Raw genomic sequence first — 19,510 nt, 5'->3', positions numbered from 1 at the left:
GACACTTTTTGAGACAGTAGTTACATCAAGGTAGAAAAACTAAAAAAGGCTGTGACGGGCCAGGACTTAAGTTTACAACTACAAGGGCAGTAGCTAACTTACTGAGCCCTTACTCTGTGCTGGGCTAAGCACTGTATGTTATATATTGACTGTTTTCAATCTCACAACAGCCCCAAGAATAGGTACCGTTATTAGCTCCATTTTAACCTTGAGGAAGCTAAGGGACAAAGGGATAAAAGTTTCACACGAAGGTTAAAGTTGCCCAAGCATACCCAGCCAGCAACTGGTAAAGACACACGCTGCACTCAGCTTTACCAGGTAGGAGTGAGAGAAGAGGTGGCCTTCTATACACCAGGCTTTATTACTACTCCCCTTCATATACTAGCTCACTTAGGTCTTATAACATTCCTATAAGGCAGAAAACAGTATTTCATTTAAAAAATCAACTCCTTGGAAATGATTTTTCAGCTTGAATGTCAAATTACATACCGATATAGATCTGATTCAAGTAAAGTGAGTTGTCGAGCAATTTCTATTGGGTGTAAGGTGAGCAGGTCAAAAGTCTCTATGTGCCCAGGCCTGCTTATATGCCACTCAACTGTGGGAGGTGAACTCTGAAATGTAATATTATGACCTGGTCCATTGTCTCTTGCAATTTTTTTCCTTTGGATTATTTTAGTGATGGATTCAACCCATTTTTTCATTGCTTTACCTGAAATACATTACATTTTAAATAACATTTAAATACTTTTTACTCAATATTTTATTCTTTTAAAATATTTTAAAATCATACAAGTGATAGTTGAATATATATTTGCTATTACAAGGTTCAAATGATCAAAATAAAAAAAAAAATGGAAGTTCCTCTTTACTATTCCCTGTTCCCTATCCTAATCTCATTCTTCTTCACATGGGTAACTGCGGTTAATAGTCTGATATATATTCTTCTACATCCCTTCTAAATAAAATTAGAAAGTAATTTATTCATAGACATTTTTCACCTTTACTCTTCTGAACGTCAGTTCAAAATATTATAATTCTCCATAAGATAGATCTTACACACATGAGATTTAGAAGTACAGACAATTCATAGTCACTATTAATCTTATTAATGTTGCATTTTATAAACCAAACAGTACCAGAGGATCCATGCCTTCATTTTAGTGCGAGTTTTTGATGTGGCTTTGTTTTGTATTATGCATGAAAGTACTATTATTTAACTCTTTACTTTCTGATTCTCCTTTAGAGTGCACAAGGGCAATTAGAAACAAGTTTGTCTAGGTCATTCTTAGACCTATACGATCACAGAATCCTTAAAACTAGAGACTTTGGAAACATCAAGCCTTACTCCTTATGTTACTGATGAGGAAACCCAAGTCTAAAGAATCAAAGTGGCTTGGCCCAAAGTCCTGTATCTGGTGAGTGGCAGTGTTCAGAAGAGAACTCTCGCTTCTTGGCTCTCGGTTCAGTCTGCTCTGCTGCCTCTCTGATACACCTAACTGGGTGTAGTCAGTTTCCTAACTGTTCACCTAACTGGGGCCTCGTCAGTTTCCATCAGTGGTGTTACAATGGCACACCGCTTCCTAATTGTCTTCTGGGACACAGACCTTCAGATAAGTGGAAAGACAGAATGAATTGAGACTTTTTCTGTCCAATTCCAAAATGATCAGTAAGTGGATTTACTAAATGCAAATACATTGGGCCAGCAGGGTGATTATTGAGCAATTTGTAGGTCAAAATGTTGTTTGGTGAAAATTTTTAACTTTTTCAAATGGTTATGTTGCCACTTATAAACAACTCTTAACAACACTGAACAATGACATCAACTGAGAGTCACCAAAAGGTACTTTTATTACATATGAAACCAGGCACTTAAAAAAACCATACCTCTTACTGTTCCAATAAACTCTTCCATTCGCTGCAAAAGATCTGCGTCTCTTTCAAAATCATAGAAATGGTGCTCTACCCAATGCCGACATACATTTAATACTCTATGGCATTAACAAAGAAGAATAACTGAATTACATGGGAACTCAGGCATAAATGTTTATCACAATGAATCACATAAATTAAAACAGTAATTCTTACCAAATAATTTTATAAGTGGCTGACTACTTTCAAAATTCTATGTTAATTAAGACTTATACAATAATTTCTGATAATTGCTTTCTACTTCACTCATTTTACTTGTTACCTTCTCCTTGCTTGGGAAAGATCCTTATTTATGTCAACTCTGGAACAAAACTTCAGTACAGACTTAATGCCTTCAGTTATTTAATTACTGCTTACCGCAGTTGTACAGGCTGTATGTATTCTTTCCTAAACCTTTTTAGTTCTGCACTCAAGGGTTGATCTCCATTCTCTATAGCTATGCGATCAGCTTCTGTTGGCTCAGGCTCTGGAATTTCAAACCTAACATAAAAGAGAACAAACTAATGAAAATACTAATAATATCAAGTTATTCAAATAGAAAACCTCAAACCTTTTCACCAGTCAGCACAATCAAGAGAGCTCTGTAAAAAATTACTAAAGACATACACACACATCGGTGAAAATAAGTAAGACTTCTACTGATCTTAATTTCTAAAAAAGAAATTAATACTTGACAATAAAAACAAACCTAGAAACATAGTTAAGAATAAAGAATACATGCAAAGTCTAAAAATAGATGTGATTATAAAGTTATGGGACTGATGTTTATTTTTGGCTGTGTAATCACTCAATCACCTAACATAAAACTTTACCCTTAAGGGTAATCCTTAAAAAGTAGACTGCTCTCTGAGTGGCTGAAACACTTCTCGATTATATAATGTATTTGTTCACTGACAAGCTCCATTGTATTCAACATGTGGTATATTTGAAAAATTCTGTTTAGAACATCTAAATCATCAAAATTTAGAAGTCTAAAATATACATTTTTTATATAGTTCTTTATATAATAAAACTATATAAAAGTCCAAAATCCAGAGTCTAAAATATACATTTTTATATAGTTCTTTAACTTGACTAATTCCATAAATATGCAATTTCATAGTTACCATATAAAAAAGAATGCTTATTTTTATACTTTAATAAATGAAAACCACAAGATTATTATAAAATAAATGGTCATCTAAGAGATTTTATTTCTTAAAAAAGTACTCACGAACTACAATTTAAAGCTCATACAATTTATTTCTGAGAGACATGTAGGATCTTAGCTCACTCTCTTTAAAAAAAAAAAAGAATTTACACATTTTACATTAACAGACCTTTCTATTATAAGACTCAGTAGTTCTTGAGGTTTACAAAAGGATCTGTATGTTGTAAGAAATGTCCGAACAAAATTGGGATCTAAGAAGAAAAAGGAAAAATATCTTATTAAAATCTTTGATTCAGAATGATTAAAGCTATTATTAAAACATTTTCAAGAGAGATGAAAAACAGTCAGTTTTGAAATTCCCAAAATGTTTTGACCACATAGAATGCTTTGGACTTTATAACAAACTGCTAGCTTGAGCACTTCCTAAATTAGTGGCAAAACCATTGATACTAGGATTCTGTAACAGCTTATTTCTTGACTTCTGTACACTGTGACTAGCTGAACTGAAACTCCTCATCGGCTGCAGGAATGCAAAAGGAAGAAAGGCAAAAAGAGCACGCAACACAAGCTCCCCACCTGCTACCTGGATCTTAGAGCATCTCTGGTTGGCTTCTTTCTCTTGAGAAAGACAAAGAGAAAGAGAAAGGCCACAGCAATAGCCCGGTACTTCTTCTGACATCCAGACTGTTTACCTAGGATCAGTTATCTAGATTTCTTTCAATCACATTAACAGAGCATACGACTAGAAACTGGATACTACAATGTTCTAGATTAAGCTAAATACGCTTTCTAAATGATTTGCTAGAGGTTTTAATTAAAGCTGCTAAAAGAAGCTTACACATACCTGTAAGTTATTAAAACTCTTAAATGTGTGAGAATGTGGATTTGGTTCTATTCACAACTTAATCCCTTTTATTTCAAGTAGTCACAATAAGAGTTTCATCATACGAGCAGGGGTCTCCAGCCCCTTCCAAGAGAGGACCTACTTTTCATTCACATCTCCATGAAGTAAATCAGGAGGCTGACTGAATGTCATCACTTCCCCACGCCTGGCCTACTCCAGTCTCTCCTTGACAGTATTCTCCCAAGTTGTGGAGAAAGGCTGCTGTCATCAGCACAAGAGACCTGGTCTGTCATCTTCTGTGTAAAGAGGGGGAGAGACATCTTCCCACAATGGAAAAAAAAAAAAAATCACGCACTTCTAGAACTCAAATTTCATCAATGTCCACATTTAGTTGTAAGTCTTCAAAAAGAGGGAGGGGAGAATTCATTAACTTTTCTATTGGGAACATCCTTTTCCTATTTTACATTACAGACCGGTAAGCTCTAATTTAATGATAAATTCATTGAGAATAGTGAGTACCTTTGTGGATCCTTTCTAAGTACAATATCTTTTATTCAGATAGGATTTACTAAGACTCAGAGTTCATTTGTGTGGAAAATTTCTACTTAGGCTGATTCCGTCTGATTAAGAACCACTCTAAATTTAGCCTTAACATAAAATAATGATAATATATTAACTCCCCCAGCAAAGCAAATGAATGGATTTATCATAAAAATAGAAGTCTATTTCTAATCTATTGGTACATGTGGTCATCAAGATAATGAACTGACTTAAATATCAGACAACCTTGAATTTATAATGCTTTTATAAATTAAAGAAAATTTACAGAATAAAAACATACTGGTTTTAAATGTCCCTCTTCTCCTTTGCCTTCCAAGTCTACAGTGGGGTACTGATAAAGGTAATTTAAATATATACAATCCTTTAGTAATTTCCTCTCTGTTGGTATCTTATTGTTTGTCTTCAGTTACAGAGTTCCTCAAACGTTAAAGACTAATGTCTCATCCAGAAGAAAAGATTTTAAAACAGAAGGCTGTACAAGATTTTAAAACAGAGATTTATATCGGTTTCATCACAATCCTCCCTTTCAAGAATCTACTTCCTGTTCTGCAAATCTATTTGTAAGGTGAGGCTACTCAAAACATCCTATGTTTAGGAATCCAAAGCAGTGGCCACTAAAGAGGTGCTGAGCTGTCGCTAATGGAGAGAGAGCCCAGACTCATGGTACAACAGAGTGTTCCTAGAATCCCTGAGCTGTGTTCTAAATTTAGGCTGACCCCTCCTTTTTAAAAAATTAAAAAAAAAAAAAATTTATTTTGGTCTAAAAGCCTAAAATTAATATTCAGATCCATTTCTTCTCAGATGCCAACTGAGTCAGGTTAAAAAGTTGTGGGATATCAAAGGTACTTTTAAGTTGAAAAACAGAACAAAAGCAAGTTCTAGATGAATTGTTTTTTAAGAAAATTGCCTATTTTTAAAGGCAAACTACTTTAAAATTGCCTTCTCATCTTCTACCAAAACTTCTGGTCATTTCAGTACTTGAGTAACTGATGACAATGCTGGGAAAGTTGTGCTAGGCCTTGGTGCCACATCAGTCACACGGGGATCAAATCAATTCCTGATATCTGTTATGTAACGTTCGCAAAGAGCATTCACATAATTTATTCCATGTGACTTCTGCAAAGTGAGTGGGGCTGTTGTTTTCCCTTTCTACATATGAGAGAAGTAGCTAAGACTCATCCAAGGTTACACAGTAGAATGGCAGAGAGTCTAGATTGTGCGATTTCTAGTTTTATGCCTTTTTCTACTGTGTCACACATAACCTCGCTGGATTAAAGGATCCTTTAAGGTTTCCGCAGCTGTGACATATAAATATAAAGAATGGTTCCATGAGTTATGTAATCATTATAGAAAACTTACATAAATGATTAATTTAGAATATAGCTGTACTCTGCTAATCTTGGTTTAAGGCACTAGGAAAATCACTGAAAAATCAGCAGTCTAATTGTGATTCTGTAATTCTTGTTAAGCCTTCTTCCAGATTTTAGGAAGTAGCTGCTGTGCCTTCCTGTACAGTCTTCAGAAAAGGAGTTTCTGAAGCGGGCAGTGAGATAAACACTCCCACAATCGTCACTGTTGTACTACATTCTAAAGTGACTCAAGTTTAAGTTGTTTTTTAGCTTCATCAGAAGTAAAAGCAGTCTTGCCAAAACGAAACAAAACAAACAAAAACCAGCAGAAGCTAAAAATAAGCCAAAAAAATTTGGCAAAAGTTTAAGTACTTTCGAAAAATATCTGAAAGGCTGCATATATTCCCAGGCTTGTATAATTTATAGAATCCATTTTTAGTCTAAAGCAGTGCAAAATTGCTAATGAGTGAAAAACTTCTATGGAGAGGACATAACACCTGTACTTGAACCTTTACACGAAAGAAGGGTAGATAGTCCAGAAGCTATTTTTACCTCTATCAATTTCCCCACTTAGGTGATTCCAACATGTACTATGTCACACTAACCCCTAGAAACCGTGATCTTACAGATGATGTAAAGGACTCAGATAATTCAATATCTTAAAAATACTCCTCAGTAAGGACAGGCTGTATACTTTTGTGAGAACGCAGAGTACAGGCAACCATCAGAGCTAAGTCTTAACCGCTGGCTCTGCCGGCTGTGGAGGGGCCTCTGCCCACCTGTGTTATAAAACGGTGTTGCATAGACAGCTGGAAGGCAAATGCATGAAAATGCAAAAGCCAGGCCTGCTTTGGTTTTAAAACCTAAGTGCAAATACTTGTGGAGAACACAAAAATTGGCTATTTTGATAGTCTCTTTGTCTGTTTATCACTTGATTGTGGATGTAAATTCCAGAAGCCTCTTTCTCAAACATAATCCCAAATGGATTTCAGTGTGAGCGATGATGCAAACTTCCTTGTGGTTTTTCTTCTTCAATCATTTTACTAGATCCTCCTATCCCTGCAGTAAGATTTCCACCAGGCTCACTAGCTGGTCTGCTTCCTTCCCTCGATGCAGCTCGCTATGCAAACGCCTGCCGGCTGTATTAGCAGATTCCTGGGCTAGGTCCAGGTTGTTTCAAACACAAGCTGCAGGGACTATTTTCTGCTGGTCTTCTCGCTGCCTTGTCTCCCTAACTCGAAAACTATCCTTTGATAATACTTTATCGCACAATTCATCAGAATCTTAGGAACTCAGAATATACTATCCTACGTTAATGTTCAGAATATAACGTACTAAAGTTGAGGTGATAATCCAATCCCTTTTTCTTAGGTACCTATTTTGATTGACACTTGACATTTTATTTGGTAAGGTCAATGAAATTTATGAAATATTTGTTCTGTGGAGCTATTTATGTAAAGAACGCCCCTTCCCCCACCACCGTAGTGAAACACTGTTAATCAGGATGTCTGTTCATGTGATAATTCTCCCTCTAATACAGCCATTTAAAAAGCCACCAGAAACAATAAGCTCCTCAACAAGGATTTATAAACAATCACTCTTGAATTCCTTAAAAAAGGAAACAGACGCTATGCTGACGCACAAACACTTTAAAAAAGTTATCAGAGAGTTTAAAAATAGAACAGTACTGCCCTATAGATCAAAAATTGTTCAAGAGATTTTTTTTTAAAAGTTAAGACACCCAAACTGAACTTATATAGGCCATGAAGGCAAAAGAAATCTAATTTAGATTTTTGAGGATTTTCTAGAAGGGCATAAAATACCAGTAAATACTTTAAAGAAAAATATCAACAGGCTTAAGTTTTTCAACACCATTTTCTAGAAAAGAGAAGTTCGTCATGCATGGGAAACACCTTTTTCCCACACTTCAAACATGAAAAGCTTTTATTTCCATGTAGTGTCAGTTCTAAATTTTCCCTATTTCAAGGTCACCTCATTTCTCTAAAACAAGACGATCAAACCAGACACACCATTACCACACATCTCTTTACTCATGCTGTTGAAAGTCTCAATAATTAATTTGTACTTTAGAAACAGAAGTAAAAGTCCTCCTCTCATCGCTGCTTCTTTATGTACATTGCTCTGTGCTTTCTTAAGGTAGGTAAGGAAGAAAGTCTCTTCCTATTCTTGCCAGATTCAGAATGCTCTAAGTAGATAATGCTCCCACGCCCCACAGCATTTGAAATGAATTCCAAAGTTCTGATGTAGCTAGTGACTTACTCGACGTCCAGAAATATTGCATCTGAGAGACAAGTATAAATCAGATTCCACATAAGACCCTGTGGCAATCTTCTAAGCAACAGTTAAGCATTTTCTAATTAACCTAAATTAAGTTTTTTCTCCCAGAAAGCTTTTCTTTACAGAGCACACAACACCAGTAGACTAATGACTGGATTTTGCTAAAAACTAAAATGATGCCCAGTATCTAACTATATACTAAAGTCTATGCATTAAAATGGAAGTTTATCTATAGTCAGAGTTAATTACCTATTTCAATAAGAGAAAAAAATTACTCTGCTAAAGTCTTCATAGTAAACTTGTGTGTGCCCAATGATGAACAAGCCATTTATACTACTGGAAATTCAAACCAAGCAAGAAATTCTCTTTATTTTTATTATTTGATACACATAGTAAAAATCATGTTATATTTTAATCATGAAGAAAAATTTGCCTTGGATGAGTCACTTTAACATGGTGGAAAGTACAGTCTATTAAGAATCAAGAAACCTAAATTTTAGTCCTTGTTCTGCAATTAATTGAAGATATAATAATTTCTGGCAAATCACATAATTTTCAGGGGCCTTGGGTTTTTGTCTCTAAATTCAGGGATTGGTAATCTGGTCTAACACGACAAATCTATAGCGCTGTTTGAACATTATTGTTAAAAACACTTGAGGGATCAAGTTGGTTAAAGCCACAGTAAAGTCTGAATTAAGTAAGGTTAAGCCAGTTTTTCTTTTTCTTTTCTTTCTTTCTTTCTTTTTTTTTTTTTTAGGTTTCTGACCAACCCATAACCTAAAAAATGTGTGTAAGTGGTGCTTATCAGATATTAAGTTTTCTTAATTATAGCCGTTGTCTTTTATTATAATTCTGTACAATATAATAAAAATGTGCAAGTTAAATTTTAGCCTTTGTTTCAGCCCAACTTGCATTGTGTGTCCTCCAATAAACATATCGAACCAACCAATTGAGACAAACAAACCAAAAAGAGCAGATGAATAATTCTAAAAACAAATGGCAACTTGATCTGTTATTATGGTAGTGAGGACTCAAAGTACATTTGGGCTGGAAAAGACCTTAAAAAATTAACTGCTTTCATGTTTTATGAGTTCATAGATGGTCTATCAGAAACATCCCACGTTGCCTGTAACACGTTCACTGAGACCCTGTCCAGAAGAGCCCAAATAAGCTAGGAATTAATACTAAGCTGTGTGTACTGTAAATCACAGCTCATGAAAACTGCTTGTGGATTCCGGTTACACCAGTCATGTACTTTAGTCACATATGTTAAAATATTCAATTAAGCTTCAAAAGAAGATAGAAAAGAAAAATGTCAAAAAACTCGGCCACAACACTTCCAAAACCAACACTGGCATTTTATTCCTCAAGATATTAATGAATTTTTTTTTCAAAATTTTGACTTTTTAAAAAAGTAAAACAGTCTTGTCAATTTAAATGCGAACACACTTAACTTTGCAAAACTTCTATAAATTTAGAAATGTCAGTGTTTTATATTAGCTAGAAGTAAAACACTTAAAAATACTATTCTACTCAAAAGCTAGAAGTTAATATAAATGAATGCAACTACCTAGAGGGACGAATAAGAAGCCATGGCACACGTACTGCGTCTGCAGACTTGGCCAGTGTTGTGCACGTTAAAGAGAAAACACAGCCAAGATGCAGAAAATCCATCGGCTATGCTCATTCACGTCTTAAAGTAGCCTCGTTCGGAAAATAAGTAAAAGGCACACAGTTCCCCAGAAAATATTTAATTGTAGTTCTGCAACTGCTTACTAATAATAGTAAGTTAGTTCTGTGAAATTCAGCAGGCAGTTTAAAAACAATTTTTATCATTAACAATCAAGTTTTACAGAAACAATTACATTTAAAAATTGGGAATTTGAAAATGGTTTCCAACTCAGATCCCACTGACGTGACAGTAAACATTAGGTAAGTCTCCTTAGCACTTTCCACTAATACTGTTCTACAAGAAAAAAAAAGCAGTAAAGCTTTGGTCCCACACAGATAAAAATCTAAGGATCAATTTTATGCTAAAAGGTTTAAGAGCTCAAAACACAGGTATTTAAAATAAAATGATGAATAGCTTAGAATACTTATGTTAAATAAATCAATGACTCTTTCAAGACGCTTAAAAATCAGAATAATGTGGCAAGAAAAGCAATTTAAGCTTGTGTAACCTTAAAAATTCCTTAAAAAGCAAAGAAATAAGTGTTTTGCAACCACAAATTTTGAGTACTTTAATGAAACATTTTTGTAGTTGTATTCTAGGTCTTAAAGAAGTATACAGAGGTTGAAAATCATTTAATAAGTTGGTCATAATAATTACTGAAAATTGCACCTCTCAAAATGTTTTATATGTAACAAAGTTGCCAGAATAACCTATTTCTTTTTCATGTAAAATCTTAGGCAGCTTATTTAACTTTCCTGTGCTTTGACTTTTTTTTTTTTTCTGAGTCAGTAAAATGGGTGCATGGACTGTGGCAGTTTCTAGGCAAAAAATCAGTAGTAAAATTGGAACGCCAGACTAGTCTTATTTCGCCACCTTCAATGTGTTTCAGCTACTGACTGCTATTACCAAATGCAGTCTGTTTAGAGAACCCAAACTGCTTTTAATGGCCTATGGAAAGCACTCATATCTTACTATGGAAAAGGCTAGCAAGAGAACTACCAATGAGAGGCCAAATAAAAATTACAAAGAAAACAAAAGTCTGGCTTATTTATCCCAGAGACATGTGGACACGATGAAACATTATGTTTATAAAAGTGTTTGATATCACTGATAAAAATATTCTAATTTAATTTTACTTTTTTGCAAGGTGGCCCTGATATAGTTGCCAGGCCATTTAAGTAGTTAAGTGGCCATTTAATAAACTGAAAAGATTAACGTTATTGAATGCTAGTCATCTTTGTTACAGTCGAGTAGTTAATGGGTATCTTTAAAAGTTTAATTTAACTGGTGCCAGAGCAGTTTCCAGAGAGAACTGAGAACCCATTTATAGGACTTTAAACAATGAAAAACATCAACGATGAAAAAAACAAACCAAAACCAGAAACACATCTCCCTCAGAAACGCACATCTCCTAGAGACAGAAATATATTTAAGCAAGAAGTATAGGGATGGAGGTTAACTTTCTCATTCAACTATTTAAGAATAACACTTATGTTCTAAGAGTTACATTTCAGTTTATAGGTCTTTGTAATAAAAACATTCTTTGAAAGTAAGTTTACATTTATATTTACAAAGAGCTTTCACCTTTAGCAATTCATTTATTCTTTCCGACAGCATTTGAAGATAACTGTTGTGATGTTGATTTTTGAGGTGAACTAAGGTTCTGGGATGGTAAGGAGCTGTGACAGAGTGACGACATAAATCCAGATTTCCACTATACCATACGCTACAGTTTACAATTACCAAGCTTTCTACTGAAGGTCGAAGAATATTGGATTATCATTGGTTACTTTATTAGAAGAAATAAAATTACTTAAAAAAAAATCATCACATTTGTTCCCTGACTCTCAAACATCATATTTGATTCAGCCTCTACCAATCTTCCTAGGTAGTTTGGACATGTTTGTCCTTAAAAAACTGCCCTACTAAGATGGACTTTTTTTTTTTTTTTTTTTTTTTTAAATAACATCGGTTGTAAAATGCAAAAAATACTGAAAACTTACATGACTCTCAGGATTGCTAAATTTAATTAAGTCTTAGGAATGGAAATGAAGAAAACCCAATGCTGTGTGTATTTGTACTACCAGCACAATTTTGATGATGAACATATATAAAATTTTTACTGACTTTATCGTCTCAGTAATGGAAACAGACGAAAGAAAAAAACAAGTGGTGAAGTTTATGTGAAAAAGTTTTTTAGACCCTAACGATGATGATTTCTCAGGACTTTTAGTCTTGTTCCTGCCGCTAACTGGGAAAATTTAGCCAAGTGATTTTATTTTCTCATTTGCAATCGTGGTTATAAAGCTACAAAATAGTATGTAAATGTGGTAGACAAAGTATAAATGGCAGTGTTTTTTAGGCAAAGGAAAATGAACTGGGATAATGCAGAGATCATCCTTCGTTGTTAGTCTGCTTTCTATTTTAGGCACAGTGACCTGTGCAGCAAAGAATCTCAGCTGGAAGCAGCAAAACACAAGTGACAGGCAACTCAATTACATTTCTTACCTGCGTACATATGGTACGTGAGCCTCTCAATAAGCTTAATAACAGTTCCTGCTTTGATAATTGGAATTCCAGCCTTGGGCTGTGTGTTCTCTTCAAATATTATATTCTCTTCGGAGTCAGGCTCTGCAAATCGATAAACATCAGCACTAGGGAGCCTCATCTGCTCCTCCTTCTCTTCCTGTAGCATCGTCACGTCAAGCATCCTTTCCAGTGTGCTCCGGTACTGGAGAGATATCAGTGCTGCCATCCAATTGTTTTTCTCTTCAGCTGACTTGGCAGAAAATATAACACTATTTTCATCTTTTAAAATTATTTCAAAAGCATGCTTGTACTCACTGGTGTCATCTTTGTCATTAATTTGTACCTTTCTCATGAAAAACTTTTCTTTCAGACGATACTCTGCATTGCTAGCACCAGGAAGTCTTGGCTGCCCATGATTTGATTTACAGCAAATCATTAAGCCATCAAAGAGAAATATGTGTCTCTCATGCTTGGCTCCTACACGTGTAAGAGTTCCTTCCATTATAAATTCATTGCAACACTGTCCAATGTCTTTTCCCTCCCAACCATCAATATTCTTTTGAATCTCGTTCATTTTCTTGATTGCTAGTTGTTTCCCCTTCATTTGCTGACTATAAAACCGACATGCAGATTCACTGGGATAAAGGAAAAAACAGTATTAGTGCACAGGTAACAGGCAACCTAGAATTCACGTAAATAAAGGACAGTAATAAGAGTACATTTAAAAAAAAGTTGCACTGACAAGGTGTTCACTAATTCTCCACATATATTAGTGATACAAAACTGTACCATTTAGAAACCAAAGCAACACAGTAGAGACTTTTTTTAGTGACTACTGACAAAATTCTACTCTATAAATCCAGCTACGGAATGATTACTTCTACCTTGGCTACTATTTAGAATGACAAATATTAAAAAGTAGCTCCATACAGTGAAAAGAAGAAGAGACTTAAAAAATTATTTAAAAATGTTTAAGTGGATAAGAGCTAAAGCTAAAAATCATGCACAGATTATAATGAGGAAACTGGAAGCAATGTATCTGAATTAATACCTCAAGTTACATAACCCCTAAATAAAGGACACTACGAATTTTACTTTCACAGAACGGTGATGTTGACATAAATCTACGCAAGACATTTTTCTCTCTCTCTCCTTTAGCTTACCAGTTGGCTCTCAGGAGGTCTTGTCTGGGAGTATGCAAGGAAAATGCACAAATATGAAAGGTTTTTCAAACAATAACAAATTCTCTTGGCTTTGATGTCACTTCCTCTGAAAGACCAAGCTTGTCACTAAAACTATTTTCTTCATTGTTTACTGACGAGGGAACTGAGATCCCTGAATCTATACCAAAATATTCAGGGTGAAAAGGAGGATTATTAAAAAAGTAAAAATATTCACCTCAGTCTTCGTTTTGCAAGACTTTTAGAACATATTTTTTCCATACCACTCTGAACATTAAGCAAAGCTGTTATTGCTTGTTTCAAACATTCCTTGTCTTCTTGATCTTCACTCTTTTCTTCTAACTGCTGCAAAGTCAAAATGACAAATCTGAACCAGTAGGACAGTTTGGGACAAAAAGAATAAAGATAACATCGATTCAACTCTTTCTATCACAATGCAACTTGTAAATGTGTCATAAAATGCATTCTTTTAAAAAAGCGTTTTCTTCTTTATGTATTACTTTCTATATTAACATGCAACCAAGTTTTCCACATTAAAAAAAAAAAAACAAAAACCAGTAGAAGCAGTGTTAAGAGATGTCACACCTTGTGACAGGCAATAGTGTGCAGTTTCTCAGGTGACTATTCCTGAAAAGAAATGAGGGACATAAAGTGTCTTCTTAACCAGCACAGGATTTGCACAGCAGCAAGCACATAGATGAGGTTTTCTTAAGTATGGAATCTGGTCTTAGGTTTCTGATTCCAACACGGCTGCTGTAGCAACAGGATGATTAGGAAGATAAATACACACAGGAGGATGCAATATGGTGGAGAGGAACTTGAAGACACAAAACCTAGGACCAAATTTTGACTCTACTGCTGTGTGACTTTGGGGCAGATTATTTGACTTCTGAGTCTCACTTTTCCCAACTATTAAATGAAGCTTCATAAAAATCTTGCCCTGCCTACTTAATGAGGTTCTCTCTCTCTCTCTCTTTTTAAAGTTTACTTATTTATTTTGAGAGAGACAGAGACAGTGTGAGTTGCAAAGGGACAGAGAGAGAGAGAAAGGGAGGGAGGGAGAGAGAGAATCCTAAGCAGGCTCCACACTGTCAGCGCAGAGTCCAACGCAGGCCTTGAACTCACAAAACCGTCAGATCATGACCTGAGCCGAAACCAAGAGTTAGACGCTCAACTAACTGAGCCACCCAGGTGCCTATTTAATGGGATTCTTATTAAAAATCAAAGCACTGTGTAAATGGTAATGTACAGTATAAGTTGTTTTCTTTGTAGTTCTATAGAATTAATATTGGTATCATGAAGAATTTTGTCAGTATTCACACGTTAAGATTATGAGTAAAACTAGAAATGTAACTATTAGTGAAACCCAAGCACATTTTCTACTGGTGGCAAAAGTCTGTGCTTAATAAGGATTGAGTCATCAATTACTACCAGTTATCAATACAACACGTGGCTATAATTGAAGCAAGCAGTTAACTGAGCAAGGTATGAGTTACAATAAGTAACAAGAATTCAGTAAACTTATAAACCTGCTTCTGGCTACCAAAAAGAAAAAGTTAAGAAATAGCATTTACCAATAGTTTTCATGCAATATTTAAGAACATTTACTCTTTATGACAAAGGAAAAGACAGGAGAAATAAAACCACAAAATATTCAAAGTACCTTGTAAAGGTTTACTTTTTAATGAGAGTAATTATTCATTATGACTCTAAGGATTTTATGTTCTTGAAAGATATTCCTTAAAGATCAACAACAAATTCCTTTTCAGTTCTGCTAAAGACTATATACACATTCTGATGATTTGTGAAAAGTAAACTTATTTCTTACTCAAAGCCCTAAACCGTTTTTCTAAAAATAATTTACTTAAAATACCTTAAATGCTCAAGTATTCCATAAGTTATAAATACCGTATTGTAAAGTCTATTTAATGCTCAGCTTTTATCATCCAAATTTCTTATATTCATTATTAAAAACTCACCATACTTTCAACTAAAAGGTGCAAACTACACTTTTTAGAAAAATATTCAGTCTCAATTGTGTTAGTAAAATAAAAATCTATTCACAATCCCCCAGATAAAAAGGGTAAAAAAATGGTTCTCCCCCCAAAGGATAAAAGACTTAAAGTATACATATATCTCATATATCTATATATATCAGAAGATACTCAGATATCACTTACTCATAGTATTGTTCTTCACTATGGCCAGCTAGATTAAAGGAAGTCAATGGCCAAGTGTTCATGAAAGACAGCTACTAGATTTTTACTTAACGGCTATTACTGGTAAGCTGAAGGCTGGACTTTGGGTAATCTCTCAAAATACCTTCCGTCCCTATCACTCTAAAACTATTCACCTCTCATATGGCAGAATTTTGGGAGACAAATAAAATGTTACTGTTAATCCTTACTTCCAAGTCAGCAATCTCACACTGAAAGCAATGTTCATGAAAAAGAGGCAGAATTCTACATGGCATAATGAGAGCACCACAAATGAGAACTATTTCACTGAGTTGTTTCAGAATTTAATTGCTCAGATATTCAAGTCAATAAGACACATGGAGAGTTTTTAGTTTTAAAGAGTTGGCACCAACAGGGAACAGAATATTGAGTCCTTCATATTCTATCCTGTGGTATTTTTTGTATTATTAATTCAGGCAAACAAACCTAAAGTCATACAAAACACAGTTTTAACATACATAAAAAGAACTATGAAAGTAACAAATGCATTTTGGCATGTATTTAGTTTTCTATTCCATAAATGTTTGAAGATTCTGGGTCATTTATCTATCATTTAACGACAGCATTTCACATACAGAATATACCAGTATCTCAAAAATATTGTTAATACATTCTAAAACCCCAAACCCAAAGTCTATGTCAAAACCCATAAATCTTTACTAATAAAGTAATTTTTAAGTTTTTTTTAAAAGATTTTATTTTAAAGTTTATTTATTTATTTTGAGAGAGAGAGAGTGCGCAGAGCAGAGAGAGAGAGAGAATCCCAAGCAGTTTCTACATTGTCAGCACGGAGCCCTATGTGGGGATCCAAACTTACGAACTGTGAGACTATGATCCAAGCCAAAACCAAGAGTTGGCCACTCAACTGACTGAGCCACCCAGGCGCCCCATGAAGTAATTTTTAAATGTAATTTTTACCTTCATAGCATTAGTCAAGCATCTAAAATAAATTTCAATGTAATAAATGACCTTTCTTATAGGCACTTTTGCTTAACATAGCTGACTTAAACTGGGCATTGGTGCAGAATAGTTGAAGTTAACTACCATCAAAGCGGTGGCTTATTGTTGCTACAGAAACAAAGCAGTGGCAATCAGTATGTAAATAAGACTCCACAAAGCAGCATCCTCTTTTTACCAAAGTGATGTTCAATACCATGCTTGTCATGGGTACCTATTTAATAACATTGTGCAACAGCAACAATTTAATTTTACAAATACAGTTCTGCTTAAATAGTTAAAAATGATCAAGTCTTGAGGTTAAATTGCTGTATATGAGATTATATTTAAAATAATCCACAGAATCATATTCCAAAGCACAGTGAAAACTCATTGCTCTATAGTGTTGATAAAATTTATATTCCCAAAAGAAAGGATCCACTTATACCAGTGATTACTTTTTCTTGGTCCTTTAGAAAGAAGTGAAGGGGCAGAAATCAACATGGGGTACTGCGTGTCCAAAGGAAACCCTGGGAAGTTTCCAGGGTTTAAATGGGTTTAAATTTAAGAAGCTGTGAACTGGAAAAGGAGACAAAACTGAAGATTGTTTACATACAAAAAATAAAGTGTTACACCTGATGCATTTTATAGGAGTCCAACTAATTCACAAACATGTAATGGTTTCCTTTGGTTAAAAAAAAAAAACCCTTTGAACTCATGTTTTTATTTCTAGAAATTACTTTTTCCAACACTAGATTATTTAAAATGAAGGAATTGCCATTACTTGATGGCAGAGGCAGGCAAGACCCAGGATTTCTGACCCTGAGTTCAAGGGCTTTTCAATATACTAACCAAAACACCAAAATAAGTTTGAAATACCTATTTAGAAAATATTCACCAAATAAGATCTAGCCCATTCAGATAGGTAAACTGCATGCAGTGCACAGGATGGCAAAATATAGAATCAAGAAAAATGTAATTATCTACGGTTTGGGACATAAAATAAAGATCTGTCTTTGTCTTAAATGTTGCGTGTATATAGAGAGTTTATCACAGAATGGAAAAACACAAGCAAAGATGAGGATCACATTTTGATTGTGGAGTGGTTACTTGTATACTCTTTGATGAGACGCTAAGAACAGATTACAAAGTGGAAAATATATGGTCAAACAGTAAATTTAATTTACTAGTCCTGTTAACAAATGTATGGAATATTATCCAAATTATCCAGAAACCAACTAATTAAACCACTGCTCCCGACTCTTTGCTATGCTTTAACCTAAATATCCCTTTAAAGGCTGAGCAAAGAAAGGCAATGACCCTCAACTATTCTTTTATAGTAGCAGCACAACTAAAAGCTATGGGTGAAAAAGATGAAATTCTTAACTAAAATGAGATTTAGAGATTATCTTCAGCTTTAAATTGCTCATATTACTTGTTAAGTCAGAAAGTACATTTCAGGATGCCTGGGTGGCTTATTTGGTTAAGCGTCTGACCCTTGGTTTCAGCTCAGGTCATGATCTCACAGCTCGGGACTTCGAGCCCCATGTTGGGCTCTGCACCAAAAGCATGGAGCCTGCTTGGGATTTCTCTCTCCCTCTCTCTCTGCTCTTCCCTTGGCTTGTTCTCTCTCTCAAAAATAAATAAATAAACATTAAAAAAATCTTAAAAAATATATTTTTTTAAATTTAAACTTTTTTGTTTTTAATTTTATTTATATTTGAGAGACAGAGTGCGAGTGGGGCAGGGGCAGAGAGAGAGGGAGACACAGAATCTGAAGCAGGCTCCAGGCTCTGAGCTGTCAGCACAGAGCCCGATGTGGGGCTTGAACCCACAAACCACGAGATCATGACCTGAGCCGAAGTCAGACACTTAACCAAATGCACCACCCAGGCACCCCAAGAAAGTACATTTCATAACCAGTTCCCTCCTTTCCCCTCAAAGTTATTTTTTAAGTTAGTGATTTCATATATGCAAATAACTCTATTATAATATATGAAATTTCAACCAGGAAGTGATGTTAATGATATTAACAAAATGTAATCTTCTTTTACTTAATCAGCCTAAAGAAACCCTCATTTTCCCCCAAGACAAGTGAGCAGATGATCATTACCAAAGCTGCATATAATACATGGAATAAACAGTATAAATTTATGGCATAAATGTATACTTCTTCTACAGTTGTAAGTTAAATAAGTAATATCTTTATAAAATTAGCCAGTGGTTGAAAATATAAAAATGAAATCTTAAAATATAAATTATAACATGACTTATAATTCACTATTAGGAAATAAAAGCAATATTCTCAAAGATGTTTCAGGAAAGTCACAAATTTTATTGAGATAATTAAGTAGATGTCTTTTTGTCTTTTAGAAACTAGAACATTAATAGTAGCTGAGTGGAAAAAAAACCTCAAAAGGGCAGATCAACAAGGCAAAGCCAATCAGGTCCCAACTGGAATTAATTTAGCAAATATTTAATTAACCATCCATATTTATAGCAATGAAAATATGATGGTGAGCAAGCCCATTTGGTCCCTACTGTTAGCTTAAAGCATGGAAGAGAAGAGAAATGAATGACAAAGTGTTATGTAATGGGGGAAATATAGCCTTCTGGAAATACACAGCAGGAAGAAGGGTTCCAGAAGGAAATGACTATAGGAACTGAAGAATAAGAATGGGGAAACATTGGTAAAAGAATTTAAAATAGGCAGATGAAATAATATGTGTGATTGAGAGATTTTTAGGGACCAGGACTGAGAGAAACTAGCTGAAGAGTAGAGCCTGGTGGGTGGGAAGAAAAGAAGTTGGAGAGAAGTGAT

The 19,510-nt window shown here is 34.6% G+C and overlaps 2 protein-coding genes across 4 annotated transcripts in view; one reads left to right on the top strand and one right to left on the bottom strand.

The window, feature by feature from the left end:
- Nucleotides 1-5,427, top strand: part of ARHGEF33 (Rho guanine nucleotide exchange factor 33) — a 91,782-nt gene extending 86,355 nt beyond the window's left edge. Inside the window, exon 17 of the mRNA XM_042982119.1 lies at nt 4,894-5,427. The gene's annotated coding sequence lies outside the window, so the exon portion shown is untranslated. The remainder of the gene's footprint in view (nt 1-4,893) is intronic.
- SOS1 (SOS Ras/Rac guanine nucleotide exchange factor 1) overlaps nt 1-19,510 on the bottom strand; it is a 149,647-nt gene that overhangs the window by 29,724 nt on the left and 100,413 nt on the right. For all 3 annotated transcript variants that reach the window (XM_042982117.1, XM_042982115.1, XM_042982116.1), the window contains exons 9-14: nt 13,734-13,861; nt 12,315-12,970; nt 3,252-3,333; nt 2,290-2,412; nt 1,888-1,991; nt 490-712 (exon numbers count right to left, since the gene is read on the bottom strand). In XM_042982117.1, the coding sequence (XP_042838051.1) occupies nt 490-712; nt 1,888-1,991; nt 2,290-2,412; nt 3,252-3,333; nt 12,315-12,970; nt 13,734-13,861 (1,316 nt within the window). The remainder of the gene's footprint in view (nt 1-489; nt 713-1,887; nt 1,992-2,289; nt 2,413-3,251; nt 3,334-12,314; nt 12,971-13,733; nt 13,862-19,510) is intronic.

The sequence above is a fragment of the Panthera tigris genome, chromosome A3 (genome assembly GCF_018350195.1).
Source record: "Panthera tigris isolate Pti1 chromosome A3, P.tigris_Pti1_mat1.1, whole genome shotgun sequence".
NCBI classification, from domain to species: domain Eukaryota; kingdom Metazoa; phylum Chordata; class Mammalia; order Carnivora; family Felidae; genus Panthera; species Panthera tigris.
Note: the sequence above shows the minus strand (reverse complement) of the source record. Positions and strands in the feature narration are given on the sequence as shown.